The sequence below is a fragment of the Nomascus leucogenys genome, chromosome 19 (genome assembly GCF_006542625.1).
Source record: "Nomascus leucogenys isolate Asia chromosome 19, Asia_NLE_v1, whole genome shotgun sequence".
In the NCBI taxonomy this organism is placed as follows: domain Eukaryota; kingdom Metazoa; phylum Chordata; class Mammalia; order Primates; family Hylobatidae; genus Nomascus; species Nomascus leucogenys.
Window position 1 is genome coordinate 37837334 of NC_044399.1, and position 18188 is coordinate 37855521.

Here is an 18188-nt window from a genome sequence, read left to right on the forward strand (position 1 = left end):
CCTGGCAGAGCTGGCCCCTTCCCCCAGATCTTGATGAAGAAAAACAAGGGGAGGGAGTGTGCCACGTCTGGGCAGCAGTGGCCTTTTCTGACTTCTCTGCTGAGCCCCAAGCAAAGGAAAGGGAGCCAGAAGCCCCACTCTCCCAGCATTGACTCACAGAGCTGTGAGACGAAGCCCTTGTGCAGACACAGGGATGGCAGGAGTTCAGAACAAAAAATGCAGTGGGGCAGGGACAAAGGGCCAGGGCCAGTGTGTTGGAGGGGAGCAGGTGAGCAGGGCCCCATCCTGGAGCAGGAACACCTTACTGCTGACAGCTTGCCAGAGACCAAGGCCCAGTTGGGAAAAGGGAAGAGATGAACGGCAGAGGCTCAAGTTGAGAAATCCAGATTTACTTGTGGCCTTTCTCCAGGATGCCAGAGAAGACCAGCAGGCATGGGCGGATGGGGCAGCTGTGCTGTGGGTGAGTGAGTGGGTGTAATAATACTGGGTAACATTTGCGAGGTACCAGGTGTTGGGCCAAGGAGCTTGCACACGCTGCCTTGGTCCTCACAGCAGCTGATGAGGCAGGTATCACTATCTCCATGTTACAGGTAAGAAAGCCAGCTGTAAGCCAGCAGGAACTGGCACAGGGTCACCCGGCTGGGAAGTAGAGCAGGGATGTGCCCCAGGCAGTCTGATGCAGAAGCTGCCTCTAGTCTATGAATCTTTGCCTCTGATGGATCAGAAGGAGTCAGGGGAGTCCTTGGAGCTCCAAACACTGCTTTGAAAGCCACCCCTCAAAGAGCTGGAGAGTTGGAGAGAGAGGCTTTGGCAAGAGCTCAATAGAAACACTGTTTATTCAAATGACAGGCAGGAAGCGGTGGCAGCAGCAGGGGGGAAAGGGCAGCCAGGCAGGGGCTGGGCAGTGCTTCCCTGTGTCCCCTGCAATCCTGCTTGGACAGCCACCCGGCTGTTGGCATCAGGGTCAGAAATACTTTCCCTCCTCTCCCTCCTGCCCCAAACTGAATAAATAGCATCCCTCTCCCCACGAGAGCTAGGGGAGACTCATGTGCTGAGTTTGGTGCCCCAGTCACAGTCCAGAGTCCGGTGAGGGCAGAAGTTCAAAATGGCTTGTAGGGAGTAGAATACAAAACCGTTCTACTCATTCTCACCTTCCTCTTCCTCCTCCCTGCCACACTCCCCTCCCAGCCTGGTCCCAGGACAGGTGGTCGGTGAGGGTCTGGAGTGGGAGAATTGTTGCCTACCATACACTGAGCTCAAGTTCACAAGGCCATCCAGCCTGTCACCCATCCAGGTTGACCACCAAAGAGAACGTCACTTCACGCCACTTTATGGACAGAAAAGGAGGGGCAGGGAGGGAGGCAGTGGGCGGCCAGGCCTTTCCCAGCCTCAGAGGTAACCAGAGTCCGAGGAGCAGGCCCCCTACCGATCCATCTCGTCCAGGAGTGGGGTGGCATCGCCAGCAATGGACATGGGGGTGCTTTCGATCATGGGACTGGGGGAGGGCCGAGGTGTCAGCCGCTGCTTCTGTTTCCGCCGTTCTGCCTCCTTTTCCTGCAGCCACTGCTCTGCCATTTTCCCCCAGTCGATGGCTGCATGGCTGTTGGACCTGGGAGGGGAAGAAAAATTGAGATTGGGACTTTGCTAAAAGGAAGTCTTCCCACCCATCACTGTACCCTTGCAGAAAGGAACCTCATACCTATGGGCAGCAGCCCCTCTGCTGGGATGAGGCAGATACAGCAGCAACTGGCTGCCACATTGCCCTCTTCTGTCTTCACCCAGAAACTAGTGTTCCTGGCATATCATGTGGTCAGGGCCCTCAGAGGATCCAGAGCACCTGCCTATGCTAAGCCTTTCGGCCTCTTGACAACACCTGCCCCTATCACTGACCTGCACTGTGCCACCATCCAGATACTTACTTTGGCTGCTGCTGCCGTTGCCGGGAGCTGGAGGAGGGCTGGGGCTGGGCCTGGGCCGACTGCGGGGTGGTGTTGGCCTGGAGCTGGTGGTACTGAGGGGTGGTGATGGGCTGGCTTGGGGTCGTGTAGGAGTAGCTAGGGGTCATTAGTGGTGTGGCCACTGGCTGCTGGGCTGGCGTTGGGAATACCTGGAGAGGCATGAACAGTTAAATAGGGATGGGTGTGGGGCTTGTTTGGCCTTGCTGTGAATTCTGGGTAAGTGCAAGGGTGGGCTCAGCAAAGCTTTCCAGATGATCCTCCACTGAGTATGTGCTTCTGACCAGCAGTGGGAAGCCTGCAGGTCGGCACCAAGCACACAGTGGTGCCCACTGGTCCTGACCATGTCAACTTTCTAGTGGCTTGTGGGTTCCAAAGATCGCAAAGGCCCGTGGAAAGGTTATGCCCTCTCTTACCCTCTTCCCCTTCAAATGGGCCTGAGGACAAGGAATATCTGTTGGAGACAGTTACCAAGGCCGTGGCAGCCCCATCTGTGCATGTGAAGCCCCCTGTAGGCAATGCGAGAGGGCAGTCTATGGGCCCCACCCTGCACAGGGAGCCTCCTCCCCAAGCCACATACGTGGTAAGCACTGCTGCCGCCTCCACTGCCGCCATAGCCATACTGGCTGGAGGCCCACTGGGCTGGGGTGGCATTAGGGTTCTGTCCTTGGCCTGTCACCGCAGCAATGGCACTGAACATCTGTGAAGTCATGTTCTGAGGCAGGGCATTCACAGCCCGTGTCAGATCTGTAAGCACACAGGGGCGGGGAGGGGCATGTTAGAGATGAAAGTCCCTTTAGCTCCATCCTTCCCACCTCCAGTCCCAGGCTCAAGCTCCTCACCTGCAAGGTTGATGTTGGCTGGGGTAGCATTGATAGAGGCAGGTGTCCGGGTCCTGCTGCTGCTGCTAGGGGTGATGCCTGCAGGAAGTGGTTATTTAGTTACATCCCTCCAGAAACCTATTTTTGGTTTTCCAATTCAGGGGGTGGAAGGGGCACTGAAGTAGGTGGAGGGAGGAAGGGAAGCTGCATAGGCACAGTGGATGGAGAACTTTCCTGATGCTGGGAGGCTGTGGGAGGAGTAAGACAGCTGCAGTGACAGCCTACTCCTCACCTGGTCCCCTAGGCTGGGACTACTCTGAATCAGGTCCTAGGTGTTCCTCCAGCCACATCCCTGAAGTCAGGAAGAGCAGAACTCACCTGGTACAGGATCCTGGTAGTGATCCTTAAACCATCTAAACAGTCCATTCACGGTTGGGAAGATCTGGCCCCGGTACCGGAATCCCTCTGGAGTCACCGTTACATATTCTATCCTGGGATTTTAGAAGGAAACATGCATCAGAAACCACTTGGGACCCACCACGAGAGCGACCAGAACAGATGCCCACCATGTGAAGTAGCCATTCTGGGTGCTAGGGGAAAGGAGAGATGACACAGCTAGTCCCCAGGCCTGTGAAGGGAGGTGAGCAGCACACAGCAGCATACAGTCAAGGCCAAGGAGTCAGTGGCTCCCTGTGTGCTGCATATGGGCTGCCGGAGGAAGGCTTGCTGGAGGCTGTGCTACCATACTGGGCTGCAGTATGAAGGCAGGATACTGCCGGTGAAGTGAGACCGAGGTCCCATAGTGCCAGTGTTGGAAGGGGCCTCCCAGAGCAGCAAATCGCAACTCCCCTGAAGCAGGCATCTTTCTGCAGTGGCTGTGGAAGGTGGTAGTCTGCCCTTGTTCAACAATTCCGAGAGTAGCAGACAGTAGTTAAGAGGGGCTCTGGGTTAGTTCCAGTTCTAGTTCTAGTTTTAGCTCTGCCATTCACCACATATGACACACTGCACCAAGTTACTAAACTTGAATCTCTGCTTCATTTGTCCAACACTTAAGCCTATGGGGTGGGTGTGAGGATAAATGAGAATGCACAGAGCACGTTCCACAATGCCTAAAGCTGGGTTGTGCTCAATAAAGGCCAGCTATCAATGGCAACCAGATAATGCTACATAGTACACAGTTCTCATTTGTATTAGGCTGACACCTGCCTCCTAATTCTTCCATAAGTGTTAATTCTGCCACACAAGGAGAGTCAGCTCCTTTCCCCAGAAGCTATCATGCTGCACCTGGTCCTGGTTAGAGGCCCCTCCCCCCGCAGTTTGCTCAACTGTTCCTCATAGGACACAGTTTCCAGCCCCACTTAGCCCTGGCTGCTGGCCTCTGGAAGCACACTGGTGAGTCAACAGGCTTCTCAAGAAATGAGTACAATATTCCAGATGTGCCCAAGATGGCACACGGTCCAGAGTCTAGGGCTTCCTGTCATCTGGCCACTGAGCCCCTACTAATGCAGCCTGAGCTGTGTATCAGGTAAAGCCAGTACAGGGATAAAAGCAGAAGTGCACATGACCCTGGCCAAAGGCCAATGGAAGGATGGGGGCAGGGCTTAGGCAGAGAAGACAATCTCTATGATCACTCTCTTGATGTATGCTGAAGAGGGCAGAAAAGCACAGACTGGGTGATGGGGCTAGGAGCTGGCAGCAACAGGACAAACCAGTCTGTATCACAGACACAAAGACTCCAGTCTAAGGAAATTGGACTTCAGGGTAAGCGCTAGAGGGACTCAGATAAAGGAATACCTCAGGAAGGCCAGCCTGTCAGTCACACAGAAGCAGGCAGAGCAGGAGACAGAGCAAAACAGGAGACAGGCTCTCCTGACCACCGCTTCAGTTTGGGCGGAGTGAGCACATTACAGTGAGCCACTGTGTGCAAGCCCTGGTGAGGGTGAGGCAGGCGGTGGACAGGAGAGACCAGTGTACTGGCCCCCAGTTTCTGCAATCAGGTGAAGAGTGTCTGGTGACTCCTGTCACTCTGTGGGAGGGAGAGGAGGTGAAGGGAACTCCTTTCTTACGGTGTTAAAGAAAGTGCCCTTCTTATGTGAATCTTTGCCTTTTTGCCTCGAAATCATCACCCTCTTTTCCCACCTCCAACCTCCACCTCTGTTCTAAACAGATGAGAGGAGAAAGGCAGTCCAGCAGAGCCAGAGAGGGTACTGCTCTGGGCCTCTCCCTCTCTTCTAGCCTGCCTATGAACCCCAGTGGCAGCACCTTCTCAGCACTAGTGCTCACCTGGGTTTACCCCGGGGCTGGTATCCCAGTAGGAACTTGCCGGGCAGTTCCTTGCAGGCACAGATGAAATAAGGGATGAAGGTGGGCTTCTCCTTCTTAGTTTTGATGAGCAGCTCCTCTAATTTCTGGGGGTAGAATGAGGGGGAGAGGTTGGGATAGCAGCATGCTTGGTACACAATGTCTGGTGCACACATGATGTACACTTCCTTCACCGCCTGAGTGTCCCCTATACTGAAGGGAAAGCGTACATCCTTAAGTGATTGGCAAGTGTCATTCCTCAGAGGGCCCTGGGCTTACCTTGCGGTCCCCACCGCTGCAGTCCTGATAATACTTGTGATTCAGAAGGTCCCGGGCGAAGGATGCCATGGGCTGGACATAGCGAGCAACAATCTCATCCAAATCTTCGAATTCCTGTGGGAAGAAGGTAAAGGCCCCATGTGTCATATCCAGAGCTGAGACTCTTGATCAAATCCATCCAGAAGAGAAACCACGGGAGGGGATGGGCTTCTCAGTACTGCTGAAGCCTCATTCCATAGCAAAGTCCCCTTAGTTTATCCATCTGTGTCATGTCCAGATATATTAGCTCACAGGGCATAAAGTCCTTTAAATCCTGGCTTTGATTCTCCCCTAGTGCTTGGGAACAACAGGAAAATTCACCAGATTTCTCTTCACTGAAAACAGAAAAGAGAAACTTGATATATGTGTGTGCTACAGATGTGTATTTTCTCCTCTTCCTCCACTGGCTTTCTCTAGGTAGACTATTTTAACATTTGGAGGACAGGGAAGGAGGGGACAAAATAAACAAAACTGATATCAAATGACTCATTCCTCAAACCACCTCCCGTTTTGTTGCTGTGCACAGCTAAAATACCTATGACCTGAGTTACTAATGTCAGGTGAAGGCACCCTGAAGGGCGCCTTTCTGGAAGCAGGAGTGGGATGGGAGGCGGGAAGGCACTGGCTCTCACCTCACTGTTGATCCACAGAGTAGCTCCCAGGCTGAAGGCATTTTCCTTGCCCTCCTCCCGCACATCCACATGCTGGTAGATGCCATCACTGACTTTCCAGGTCACTGTCAGGTGGTTCTCGCCCTTGCTGCTTGGTCGAATAATCACATCACCCTGGTCCATGGTCTCCATCATCTTTTCTGCTTGCTTGAAATTGATATTATGGAAGGATGGGTGTGCGATCACTCTCTTGATGTATGCTGAAGAGGGCAGAAAAGCAGTACAGACTGGGTGATGGGGCTAGGAGCTGGCAGCAACAGGACAAACCAGGCCTTCATTTCTTATTTATTTATTGAGTTGGGGTGCTCTGTCATCTGGGCTGGAGTGCCAGTGGCACAATCACGGCTCACTGTAGCGTCGACCTCCTGGGCTCAAGCGATCCTCCTGTCTTAGCCTCTAAAATAGCTGGGAATACCGGTGCACATCACCATGCCTGGCTTTTTTTTTTTTTTTTTTTTTGAGACAGAGTCTCATTCTGTCACCCACGTTGTAGCGCAGTGGCGCAATTTTGGCTCACTGCAACTTTTCCCTCCTAGGTTCAAGCAATTCTCCTGCCTCAGTAGCTGGGATTACAGGCGCCCACCACCATGCCTGGCTAGTTTTTTGTATTTTTAGAAGAGACGGGGTTTCACCGTTTTGGCCAGGCTCGTCTTGAACTCCTGACCTCAAGCGACCCGCCTGCCTCAGCCTCCCAAAGTGCTAGGATTACAGGCGTGAGCCATCGCACCTGGCCATTTTTTTTTTTTTTTTGAGACAGAGTCTCACTCTGTCACCCACGCTATACTACAGTGGTGCAATTTTGGCTCACTGCAACTTCTTACTCCTGGGTTCAAGCAATTCTCCTGCCTCAGTAGCTGGGATTACAGGCGCCCACCACCACACCTGGGTAGGTTTTGTATGTTTGGTAGAGACAGGGGTTCACCATTTTGGCCAGGCTGGTCTTGAACTCCTGACCTCAAGTGATCCACCTACCTCAGCCTCCGAAGTGCTGGGATTATAGGCATGAGCCACCGTACCTGGCTCCTGGCTAATTTCTAAATTTTTTTTGTAGAGATGGGGTCTTACTAAGTTGCCCAGGCTGGTCTTGAACTCCTGGGCTCAAGTGCTCCTCCTGCCTTGGCCTCCCAAAGTGCAGGGCTACAGCCATGAGCCACCCTGTTTGGGCTTAATTTCTGACGCACTATGGGATTCTGAGACTCTTTCACCTTCTCTGGGCTTGGATTAGCTGATATGAAGGACATGTTCACCTGGGCTCCTAGGACACTGAAAGAATGAGGCTTTAAGAGTCATAAGGCATTAGCAAAGAAAATGTGACCCAAGAGATTCTGGGTTCCAGCCCTACCTATGACTTTTTCATGACATCTCCAGGCCTCAGCACCTCAAAGCTGAGTCCCCACTTCCACTGGGAGACTGACACATGTGCATCCTGTGGCCTGAATCCTGCACTGAGAGGACTGCCAAGATTCAGGGTGCACAGAGATGGTGGGAGGCACACTCACTGGTCCGCTGCTGCTTCCGCTTCATGTCCTCCTCCTGCTTGTGGTCTGCAGCTTCAGCATCAAAGTCATAGTAGGTGTCTTTGGGCAGCTTCCACTCATTGTTCCTGTCCATGAGGTCTGAGGTGCGGCAGGTCAGGTCTGCACTGAACTTCTCAATGTCAATCTTCATGATGCGGCAGTGAACAGTCATTCCCACCTAGATCCACAGAACATTTGAGCTGGAAGGGACAAAGATGATCTAGCCCGATGCCCTATTTCACACATGAGAAAACCAAAGTCCAGCCAGAAAGGTGTAAGGTGTAAAGTGACTTGCCCAAAGCCAGCCAGCTGCTGAATGGCAGACTGGGAGTTTGGGGTGGAATCTTGTCTGTAGACTGCAGGCCAAGCCCTGCACTGATGCCTCCACTCTGGGCAGGAAAACCAGCTGGAGCCTGCTGGATCTACCCTGTCCCTGGCACTCTTTTCTTCTCCCATGAAGTTGCCTAGTTACTGCTCCCAAGGTGCCATCAAAGATTGACTCCCCCGACCCCCACTCCTTTTTTTTTTGAGACAGTCTCACTCGTCGCCCAGACTAGAGTGCAGTGGCGTGATCTTGGCTCACTGCAACCTCCACCCACAGGGTTCAAGCAATTCTCCTGTCTTAGCCTCCCGAGTAGCTGGGATTACAGGCATGTGCCACCACACCCAGCTAATTTTTGTATTTTCTGTAGAGACAGGGTTTCACCAAGTTGGCCAGGCTGGTCTCAAACTCCTGACTTCAAGTAATGATCCACCCACCTTGGCCTCCCGAAGTGCTGGGATTACAGGTGTGAGCTGCCATGCCTGGCCTGACTTCCCTTTTTGAAGGGGAAGCAAAGTAATAGCTGTTTTCTGTATCTTACCCTTGATATGAGCGCTTCTGTCTAAGTAGTGACAAAAGCCAGTCACTCTGCATCACTCTTCTCCTTGTGAAAAATCTCCCCAGCTTCACTTATTAGAACTATCTTTCCCCAGCCCTCCTAAGTCATAGTTCTCAGGGGTTCACAACACTCAGAACCAGTGAATTTGGCAGAGCTGGTATCAGCTATGTCACTAACTGGGTGATTCTGAAAAAAGTTGAATTTCTCTGACAAAAGACAATATTTCCATTTCCATCAGCATGTGAGACTAGAGACAACATATGTCGATGTCAGTGCTGGTATCTGGTGGGTGCATGATATATGGCCGGAAAATAACAGAACACAAATGGAGCCTAGAGATTTCCTCCCCATCCACAGACACCATCTCAAGGTTCCTTCTGTGTCATCTGGTTCTGCCTAGAGGATCCAGAGGCTCCCTGTGCATAGGAGCTGTGCCATGCATTATTTCCCACCCTCTAAAGCACTGATGCCTGGTTTTGGGAGCACAGGCAGAGCCTTTCTGTTTCACAGCATGTAATGCTGGGCCCTGCCCTCTGGACTGAACTGCAGCTTCCCACACAGGAAGAGCCCTCTCCCAAAGGACTGGGAACTTGCTGAAATTTCACAAAGGCAGTGAACAAAAGCTGCTACTCATTCAAATGGTTCTGACCGTAGCTTCTTTCAACTAGTTATAAATCTTCCCTGAAACACTTCCCACCAGCAGCCACTGGGAACAGAGCCTAATTTCTGGTGGGGACAGCCCAAAGTTAGAGAGCCTGATCTGGGCAGCTGAAAATTGCACTACAACCTTAGGACAGTCAGTCCTCTACCTTCACTCGTTCTTCCGGCCGCTTTACCACTTTGTCACTGAGGAATTTGGTGGGGATGAAGCCGGTGACACCATTGTCTAGCCGTGTTTTGACACCGATGGCCTGGCCTGGGCATGAACCGCTGTCAAAGTGATTCCACACCTGAAGAGGGCATGAGGAGAGGAGCTTGATTATCAAGATTCTGGAGATCACTCATTCAGAAAAGAGCTCCCAGAGGTGGTGTAATTTCTTTTACCATTGACACCTTGCACCATGATCTGAAAACACAATGACTTAGTCATCTGCCAAGACAGAATTTGAACATCTACAAAGTCCCTTGTCTCATAGCTGATGCCTGGCACCACTGGCCATCAGATGAATCTGTTTTCTTTTTTTTTGAAATGGAGTCTTGCTCTGTTGTCCAGGCTGGAATGCAGTGGCGCAATCTCGGCTCACTGCAACCTCCGCCTCCCGGGTTCAAGCCGATTCTCGTGCCTCAGCCTCCTGAGTAGGTGGGATTACAGGCGTGCATCACCACACAGGGTGGATTTTTGTATTTTTAGTAGAGACAGGGTTTCACCATGTTGGCCAGGCTGGTCTCGAACTCCTGACCTCAGGTGTTCTGCCCACCTGGGCCTCCCAAAGTGCTGGGATTACAGGTGTGAGCCACCACACCTGGCCATCTTTTTCTTATGACAGGATCACTCTTTTGCCTAGGCTGAGGTGTAGTGGTACACTCAGAGTTCACTGCAGCCTCAACCTCCCAGGCTCAAGTGATCCTTCCACCTTGGCCTCTTGAGTAGCTGGGACTATAAGCACACGCCCCCAAGTCTGGGTAATTTTTTTTTTTGAGACAGAGTCTCGCTCTGTCGCCCAGGCTGGAGTGCAGTGGCACAATCTCGGCTCACTGCAAGCTCTGCCTCCCGGTTTCATGCCATTCTCCTGCCTCTGCCTCCCGAGTAGCTGGGACTACAGGCACCCACCACCACGCCCAGCTAATTTTTTGTATTTTTAGTAGAGACAGGGCTTCACCATGTTAGCCAGGATGGCCTCAATCTCCTGACCTCGTGATCCACCTGCCTCGGCCTCCCAAAGTGCTGGGATTACAGGCATGAGCCACTGCGCCCGGTTAAGCCTGGGTAATTTTATTTTGTAGAGATAGGGTTTTGCCATGTTGCTCAGGCTGGTTTTAAACTCCTGGGCTCAAGCACTCCACCTGCCTCGGCCCCTGAAAGTGCTGGGATTACTGGTGTGACCGTGTCCCATCCTCTTTTATGTTTATCCAACTTAGATCCCTTTAGCTGCAACTGAGGCCCCTCCCTTTTTTTTTTTTTCCCGAGATGGGAGTCTCACCACCACACCCTGCTAATCCTTGTATTTTTAGTAGAGACAGGGTTTCATCATGGTCAGGCTGGTATAGAACTCCGCCTCAGCCTCCCAAAGTACTGGGATTACAGGCATGAGCCACTGTGCCTGGCCTGGCCCCTCTCCCCACTCTTTTTTTTTTTGAGACGGACTCTCACTGTTGCCCAGGCTGGAGTACAGTGGTGCAATCTCGGTTCACTGCAGGCTCCACCTCCCGGGTTCATGCCATTCTCTTGCCTCAGCCTCCTGAGTAGCTGGGACTACAGGCGCCCGCCACCATGCCCGGCTAATATTTTGTATTTTTTAGTAGAGATGGGGTTTCACCGTGTTAGCCAGGATGGTCTCGATCTCCTGACCTCGTGATCCGCCCTCCTTGGCCTCCCAAAGTGCTGGGATTACAGGAGTGAGCCACCGCGCCCGGCCAGCCCCTCCCTTTTTTAAAAAAAGGAGATGGGGTCTTGTTATGTTGCCCAGGCTGGCCTCGAACTCTTGGGCTCAAGAAATCCTCCCAAATTAGCCTCTGATGTAGCTGGCACTATACGTATGTGCCACGCCTGTCTGCCATTTTGTTCTGACCCAGCGACCATAAGAAGTTTCTTTCTTTTTTTTTTTTTGAGACGGAGTCTCGCTCTTTCGCCCAGGCCAGAGTGCAGTGGTGCTATCTTGGCTCACTGCAAGCTCCACCTCCTGGGTTCATGCCATTCTCCTGCCTCAGCCTCCCGAGTGGCTGGGACTACAGGCGCCCGCCACCGTGCCCGGCTAATTTTTTGTATTTTTAGTAGAGACGGGGTTTCACTGTGTTAGCCAGGATGGTCTCGATCTCCTGACCTCATGATCCGCCCGCCTCGGCCTCCCAAAGTGCTGGGATTACAGGCGTGAGCCACCGCGCCTGGCCGACCATAAGAAGTTTCTACGTCAGCCTTTTTTTTTTTTTCCTTTTCTGAGATGAAGTCTCATTCTGTCACCCAGGCTGCAGTGCAGTGGTATCATCTCGGCTCACTGCAACCTCTGCCGCCTTGGTTCAAGTCATTCTCCTGCCTCAGCCTCCCGAGTAGCTAGGATTACAGGCATGTGCCACCACAACTGGCTAATTTTTGTATTTTTAGTAGAGACGGGGTTTCACCATCTTGGCCAGGCTGGTCTCGAACCCCTGACCTCAGGTGAACCGCTCACCTTGGCCCCCCAAAGTGCTAGGATTATAGGCGTGAGCCACCATGCCCAGCTATGTCAGCCTTCTCAGAAGGGACTTCATGCTAAACTTGTGTGTTTCCTATCCGTCTTCCTTCTTTGTGTACTTGTTTGGTAAGAGAATTATCTAGAACACCCTCATTTCTGATTCCCTTCTAGGCACCGAGATCATTCAACCAAGGAAACCCACTGAGCAAGATAATGCTGCAGCACACACCTCGCTTAGTTCAGGGAAATTGTCCTGCTGACAGAAGGGGCACTGCCACAGCCCTGTGTCATCATTGCGGATCGCCTGGTCATAGCTTTCACCCTGGGGACGCCTGTGGGCGATGCCAGTGACATTGCAGATGATGAGCTTTCCTGCAAGAAGGAAAGAGGATGGGGAGCAGGCTCAGAGAATGTGGAGAGAACTTCTTTCCACCAGCCTTTCAGTGACAGAATATCTGACTTCCTTCCCATCCTTGAAGAGGGAACTCTTCCCGATTTTTATTTATTTATTTATTTTTGAGATGAAGTCTTGCTCTGTTGCCCAGGCTGCAGTGCAGTGGTGCCATCTCGGCTGACTGTAACCTCTGCCTCCCAGGTTCAAGGAATCCTCCTGCCTCAGCCTCCCGAGTAGCTGGGATTACAGGTGCCCACCACCATGCTCAGCTAATTTTTGTATTTTTAGTGGAGATGGGGTTTCACCATGTTGCCCAGGCTGGTCTCGAACTCCTGGCCTCAAGCAGTCTGCCTGCCCTGGCCTCCCAAAGTGCTGGGATTACAGGCATGAGCCACTGTGCCTGGCCGTTCCCCTGATTTGATGATAGGGGAAAATAAAGCCTATAAGAAGACTAACTGCATGAAGATTCCATAGCACACTGGAAGCACATTTGACCTTAAATTCAGTTTTGACTTCCAGTCCAGGACTCTTCAGTCTTTTAAAATGCTCCTGGTCTTCCCCATGTACAACACAAACCTGCATCAATCTGTTGGAACTGCTGCTTGGTTTGAATGTACACGGTAAACACACCCTCTGCCCCCAATAAAAAAACGACCCCAGAATTTACCAATGTAGAAGGTCTCTGGTGTTTCTTTAGTTAACATATTGAAGATCTCCTCTGTGTTGGGAGAGCGGTAGGCTGTCCGGAGGTCCTTATATCGACAGCTCAGCTCTGCCCGGATGTCATAGAGTGTGATGTGTTTGTCACCATAGCCCTGGGGAAGAAGCCCATCAAGAAGAGCCTTGTAGCTGCCCCCCAACCTGAGCCTCAAGGAGTCCCGTGGAAGGGGTGGGCCTCTCCAGATGGGAGTAAGTTTCTGTCAGGGCTTCTTCTTTTCTTTCCATCAACATTTACTAAAGGTGGTTTTCAAACTTAGCCATGAAACACTGTAATCAAAGTGCTTTATGGAACCCCAATGAGTCCACAGATAAATGCAAAGCTGTGCTGTTAGAAAGGAGGAAAGGGGGCCTAGACGGAAACTATAGTACTGACACATCCTCCCAACTCCCTCCTGCCCCTTGTAATTATGGTGGCAATCTCTGAGACTTCCCTGGCTCCTTAACAAGCAGACCAAAAACTTCCTTGAGGAGCCCAGTAGAGCAGGGCAGGGAGATGAGGATCAAGTCTGCCATACTAACAGTATCAGGCTTTCTCTGCATACTCACTGCCGAAGTCTCCTACCAACCTGGCCACTTGGGATGGGTTTTCCTGCCAGGCCTTCCATGCTGTCCCTTACCTGCCTCTCCAGCTCTTCTGCAAAGGCATCAAGGTCCAAGTCTTTGAGTCGTTCTGGGTTTTCCAAGATTTCTTCAAGGGCTCCTGCAGGATTGGCATCCTCGGCTGATTCATCGTATTCCAGGGCATCCACTGCCATCTTCCTAGCCCACTCATAAGTCTCAGGGTGGACACGGGAACCATCAAGGACTTCAATATATGAGTCAGTGCTGGAGGAAAGGCAGAAAAGGAACAGGATATAGAACGATAAGCTTCTAGTAACAACCCAAATGTCCACCAATGGGGAACTGGTTAAATAAATTAGGGCACCTCCATACAATGGAATACTATACAGCCATTAACAAGAATGAGGTAGATCTATGTGTGCTGACATGGAAAGATGGCCACAATATATTGATACGTGAAAAATGCACTGCAAAAACACTATGAACCATATGATCCCATTTTTGTAGTAAATGGGTAGTTAGTAAATGCATAGCAAAAATAAAATTTAGAAAAACTGTAGTATACATAAAATTGTTATGGTAGTTATCTCTGGGGGGTGGGATTATGGGGGACTTCCACTTTCTGCATAATATTTCTATATGTTGAATTTTATATGATGAACTTATATGAGTCTCATAATAAGATAAATCAAGAAAGGGGAAAAAAACCTTTGAAAATTTGCTGATAGCTATTTTCCCCCATAAAGCCTTCCCAGGCTGGTCTTGCCCGTGCACTCACATGGACCTATGTTATTCGTGGAGTGTTACAGCAAAGCTGAGTGGAAAATGAAGTTTTAGAACTTGAAGCCTATTTCCCCACTGATTTCCATTACTGAATGAGGAGCTATGTGCCCGTGGAAAAGATCCTCCAAAGACTGAGTTGATAACTTCTGGAGAGGAAGAGGTCAATAGTGAAGTCCAAAGTCCAAGTGAATAGAACTTTCTCTTAATAACATCATCTCAAAACATACCAAACCTCTCTCCCCCTTCCTTATCTCTTCATACCCCCAAACTCCTTTTTCATTGCCCCTGCTATTCCCACCCTTATCTGGCCACAACAAACTATAATAATAAAAAAGCAAGTTTGTGTTTACTGAACAAAATCTTGTGTTTTCCATGCTTAATTTATAAGCTAAGCTGGTACTTTTTATGTTTCTCTCACACGGAAAATGTTTCACATAATTGAACCGATCTTTTCCATAGGTCAGGGGCTCTTGACTGAATAAAGTTCCTTACCTTTTCTTTAAAACATTTCCTAAGTTAAAATGGCTTGTGGTCCTTTGATAGCCCTAACCCCTGAAACCTGAAAACAAAGCCCCCAAGGGAATTCCTCCTGCCCCATCCAGGCAGAGGGCATCACCTGTCCCCCAGGGAGGCCGTGTCGATCTTGAGGAAGCCAGCGCAATTCATGAAGACTTTGGGACCCATGTGGCACATGGTGACCAGCTGGGTCCGGCTCTCGAGCCGGGTGTTGTTCTGCTTCAGGATCTGGAGGAAAGAGCTGGACTGAGCCAGGGCAGTAGGGAGGCCCCACCTCCCCAGACTGTTCCAGTCTCTATTAAACCCTCATAACAAAAACTCTGTCCCACCCAGTATCTAGTTGAGCACTATAGCATGCTATTGACCACTCAAAATTAAAAAAAAAAAAAAAAGAAAAAAAAAGCCTTGCTTTAAATGGGAAAATAATAAACAAATAAATGATGTTATACCTACACCAAAGACCATATACAACTAATGTATGGCTTATAAGTTACAAGTTAACACTAGTTGGCCGGGCGCAGTGGCTTATGCCTGTAATCCCAACACTTTGGGAGGCTGAGGCAGGTGGATCGCCTGGGGTCAGGAGTTTGAGACCAGCCTGGCCAACATAGTGAAACCCCGTCTCTACTAAAAATACAAAAAATTAGCTGGGCGTGGTGGTGCAAGCAGCAGTGAGGGGCACAGCTTTGGCCAACTGGGTCTGAAGTCAGACTCTTGACTCTCACTAGCTGAGTGATTTTGGACAAGTCACTGACCTTGGTCCTCCTGATCTATCAAATTATACTGAGACAATGTATATATTCATAGTCAATGAAATGGCAAGTTTTTTTTTTTTTTTTTTTTTTTTTTTTTTTTTTGAGACAGAGTCTCGCTCTGTCACCCAAGCTGGAGTGCCGTGGCGCGATCTCGGCTCACTGCAAGCTCCGCCTCCTGGGTTCACGCCATTCTCCTGCCTCAGCCTCCCCAGTAGCTGGGACTACAGGCGCCCGCCACCACGCCCAGCTAATTTTTTGTATTTTTAGTAGAGACAGGGTTTCACCGTGTTAGCCAGGATGGTCTCGATCTCCTGACCTTGTGATCCGCCCGCCTCGGCCTCCCAAAGTGCTGGGATTACAGGCGTGAGCCACGGCGCCCGGCCTGAAATGGCAAGTTTAAAAATTTCTGAATTCACTCCAATCCTACCTTCAGGAGGTGGGTCCCTTTCCGAGGTCCCAGGCCACAAACATACTGGATCAAGGCCTGGCTGTAAGGGTGGGCAATGGCACGGTTGACATCGACCCCGACCTCATTGACTCGGTTGATAAATTCACAGTACAAGGCGTTGAGCAGCTCCTCTTTCACCACATGCTCCTGTTGACATTCAGCAGGCAGGAGTAAGGTTACTCTGCCTTTCCCTTCACCCGAGCCTGCCCGTCAAATCCTACTCACCTGCAAGGGGTGAAACTTAAGACACAGGATGTCTTCATCGGAACTGCACACCTGGGCAAATTCAATCAGAGGGTCCTGGATGCGCCGGGCCAGGGAGACGGCCTGTCTCAGCACTGGAGGGTAATCCCGGAACTCTGCCTAGAGTCAAACGAGGGTCAGCAGGGCCTTAAAATCCCCTCAGCTACAACATCAAGAGGAAATCCAAACCATTCTGGTTTAAATCATTTTCTCTGCTTCTCTGGGATGTTTTTTCCTGAGACTGATTTAATTTCTGGGACTCCCAATCTGAACCATAACTGCAAAACGGGGAACTTCTGCATGGATAAGTACACAGGTATGGTCCTGTGCCCCTGATAACCTTTGTTTCCCAATTTAACCTCTTTGGGATTAATAGCACTTGCCTGGGCAGGCCCTAAGGGTAGGGCTCCAGCATTACCTCTGACTTCTTGCTGTTCATATAGAGAATGGCCAACTCGTTGTCAACCAGCTCTACCCCAATAGATGACAGCTGCTGGCCCTGGTCCAGCTCATGTACAATGCGCTTCACATCTTCAATCAACATCTGGGCGTCCCTGGTGGGATGAGTGTTGGTCAATGAATACGTTTTCTTAGGGATGGACAGTCTTATGACTGCCTTGGGGGTGAAGAGGTAGGGGAGGAAAGGGCTTTGAAGAAAATGAGGTCAAACATCCCCAGGGACACTCCCCGCACAAGCACAAGCCCAAGCCCCATCTGTTATGGGCATATGCCAGATTCAATAATAAGGGATGAGTTGGGTCACAGCCTTAAACCAGGTGTGGTCTAATCCCTACCTACCTGTTCTCTCCTGCAACTGTCACTACATGAGGCTTCTTATTCAGGAGAAATTTCTTTAGCGTTTCAATATCTTGAGCCTGGATTGAAAGAAAATTGAAGCTGAATGGCTCTGAGGATGTAAAGATTTCAGGAAATTCTGTCTCCCTATATTGGAGATCTTGTAAGAACTGGAAGTCTTCAGAAGATATCTGGTCCAAGGTGCTACCAAGGAACTATTCCCACCTCTTCCTGAAAGTTGGCCAACCCTGCCTCGGCTTAATAATTCCACTGATAGAACTGCACTCCAGTGGTACTAGCTGGCACTGGCTAGGTCGCAAGGATGAGGTTAGGAAACCGTTCTTTTTTATTGTAAACCAAAATCTAATACTTAGCCATTGGTTCTAGTTTTGATGAAGCAAAACAAAGAACTAATAGCTGCCCTCTTTTGGGTGAGGGCCCTTTGAAAAGGTCAACATGGCCTTTTTCCTCTAGCGAGCTTTGCGTTCCCTGTGCACCGGAAGTGATCCCCTGCATGGCTGGGCTGCTCGGGCTAGAGCGTCAGGAAGAGCCTAAAGATTAGACTGTAAGAAAAGAAAACAGAAGCCATGTTTCGAAGACCTGTATTACAGGTACTTCGTCAGTTTGTAAGACATGAGTCCGAAACAACTACCAGTTTGGTTCTTGAAAGATCCTTGAATCGTGTGCAGTTACTTGGGCGAGTGGGTCAGGACCCTGTCTTGAGACAGGTGGAAGGAAAAAATCCAGTCACAATATTTTCTCTAGCAACTAATGAGACGTGGCGATCAGGGGACAGTGAAGTTTACCAATTGGGTGATATCACTCAAAAGACAACATGGCACAGAATATCAGTATTCCGGCCAGGCCTCAGAGACGTGGCATATCAGTATGTGAAAAAGGGGTCTCGAATTTATTTGGAAGGGAAAATAGACTATGGTGAATACATGGATAAAAATAATGTGAGGCGACAAGCAACAACAATCATAGCTGATAATATTATATTTCTGAGTGACCAGACGAACAAGAAGTAGAAAGGAGGATTCTTCTTTGGCCATCATTTGGTACAGTCTCATTTCCAAGTCATGTATAATCTTTATCGCTCCCAAGGACAAGAATTAAAATACTCTTTTACATAAAAAAAAAAAAAAAAGGTCAACATGGTTAAGTATGATTTCCTTCA

At 50.2% G+C, this 18188-nt stretch overlaps 1 protein-coding gene and 1 pseudogene across 3 annotated transcripts in view; one reads left to right on the plus strand and one right to left on the minus strand.

Annotated features, from left to right (window-relative positions):
* Positions 1 to 812: 812 nt before the first annotated feature.
* Positions 813 to 18188, minus strand: part of SUPT6H (SPT6 homolog, histone chaperone and transcription elongation factor) — a 41242-nt gene continuing 23866 nt past the window's right edge. The window contains exons 20-37 of one of the 2 annotated variants that reach the window (XM_030800574.1): positions 17012 to 17088; positions 16632 to 16767; positions 16196 to 16333; positions 15950 to 16117; positions 14868 to 14995; positions 13525 to 13732; positions 12855 to 13002; positions 12023 to 12165; positions 9274 to 9414; positions 7566 to 7761; positions 6028 to 6266; positions 5357 to 5470; positions 5060 to 5184; positions 3155 to 3267; positions 2798 to 2875; positions 2536 to 2702; positions 1920 to 2107; positions 813 to 1609 (exon numbers count right to left, since the gene is read on the minus strand). In XM_030800574.1, the coding sequence (XP_030656434.1) occupies positions 1423 to 1609; positions 1920 to 2107; positions 2536 to 2702; positions 2798 to 2875; positions 3155 to 3267; positions 5060 to 5184; positions 5357 to 5470; positions 6028 to 6266; positions 7566 to 7761; positions 9274 to 9414; positions 12023 to 12165; positions 12855 to 13002; positions 13525 to 13732; positions 14868 to 14995; positions 15950 to 16117; positions 16196 to 16333; positions 16632 to 16767; positions 17012 to 17088 (2694 nt within the window). In that variant the 3' untranslated portion in view covers positions 813 to 1422. The other variant, XM_030800576.1, reaches the window with a different exon arrangement.
* LOC100606271 lies at positions 17095 to 18158 on the plus strand (annotated as a pseudogene). Its single transcript, XR_004027081.1, has one exon. The product of XR_004027081.1 is annotated as a single-stranded DNA-binding protein, mitochondrial pseudogene (transcript).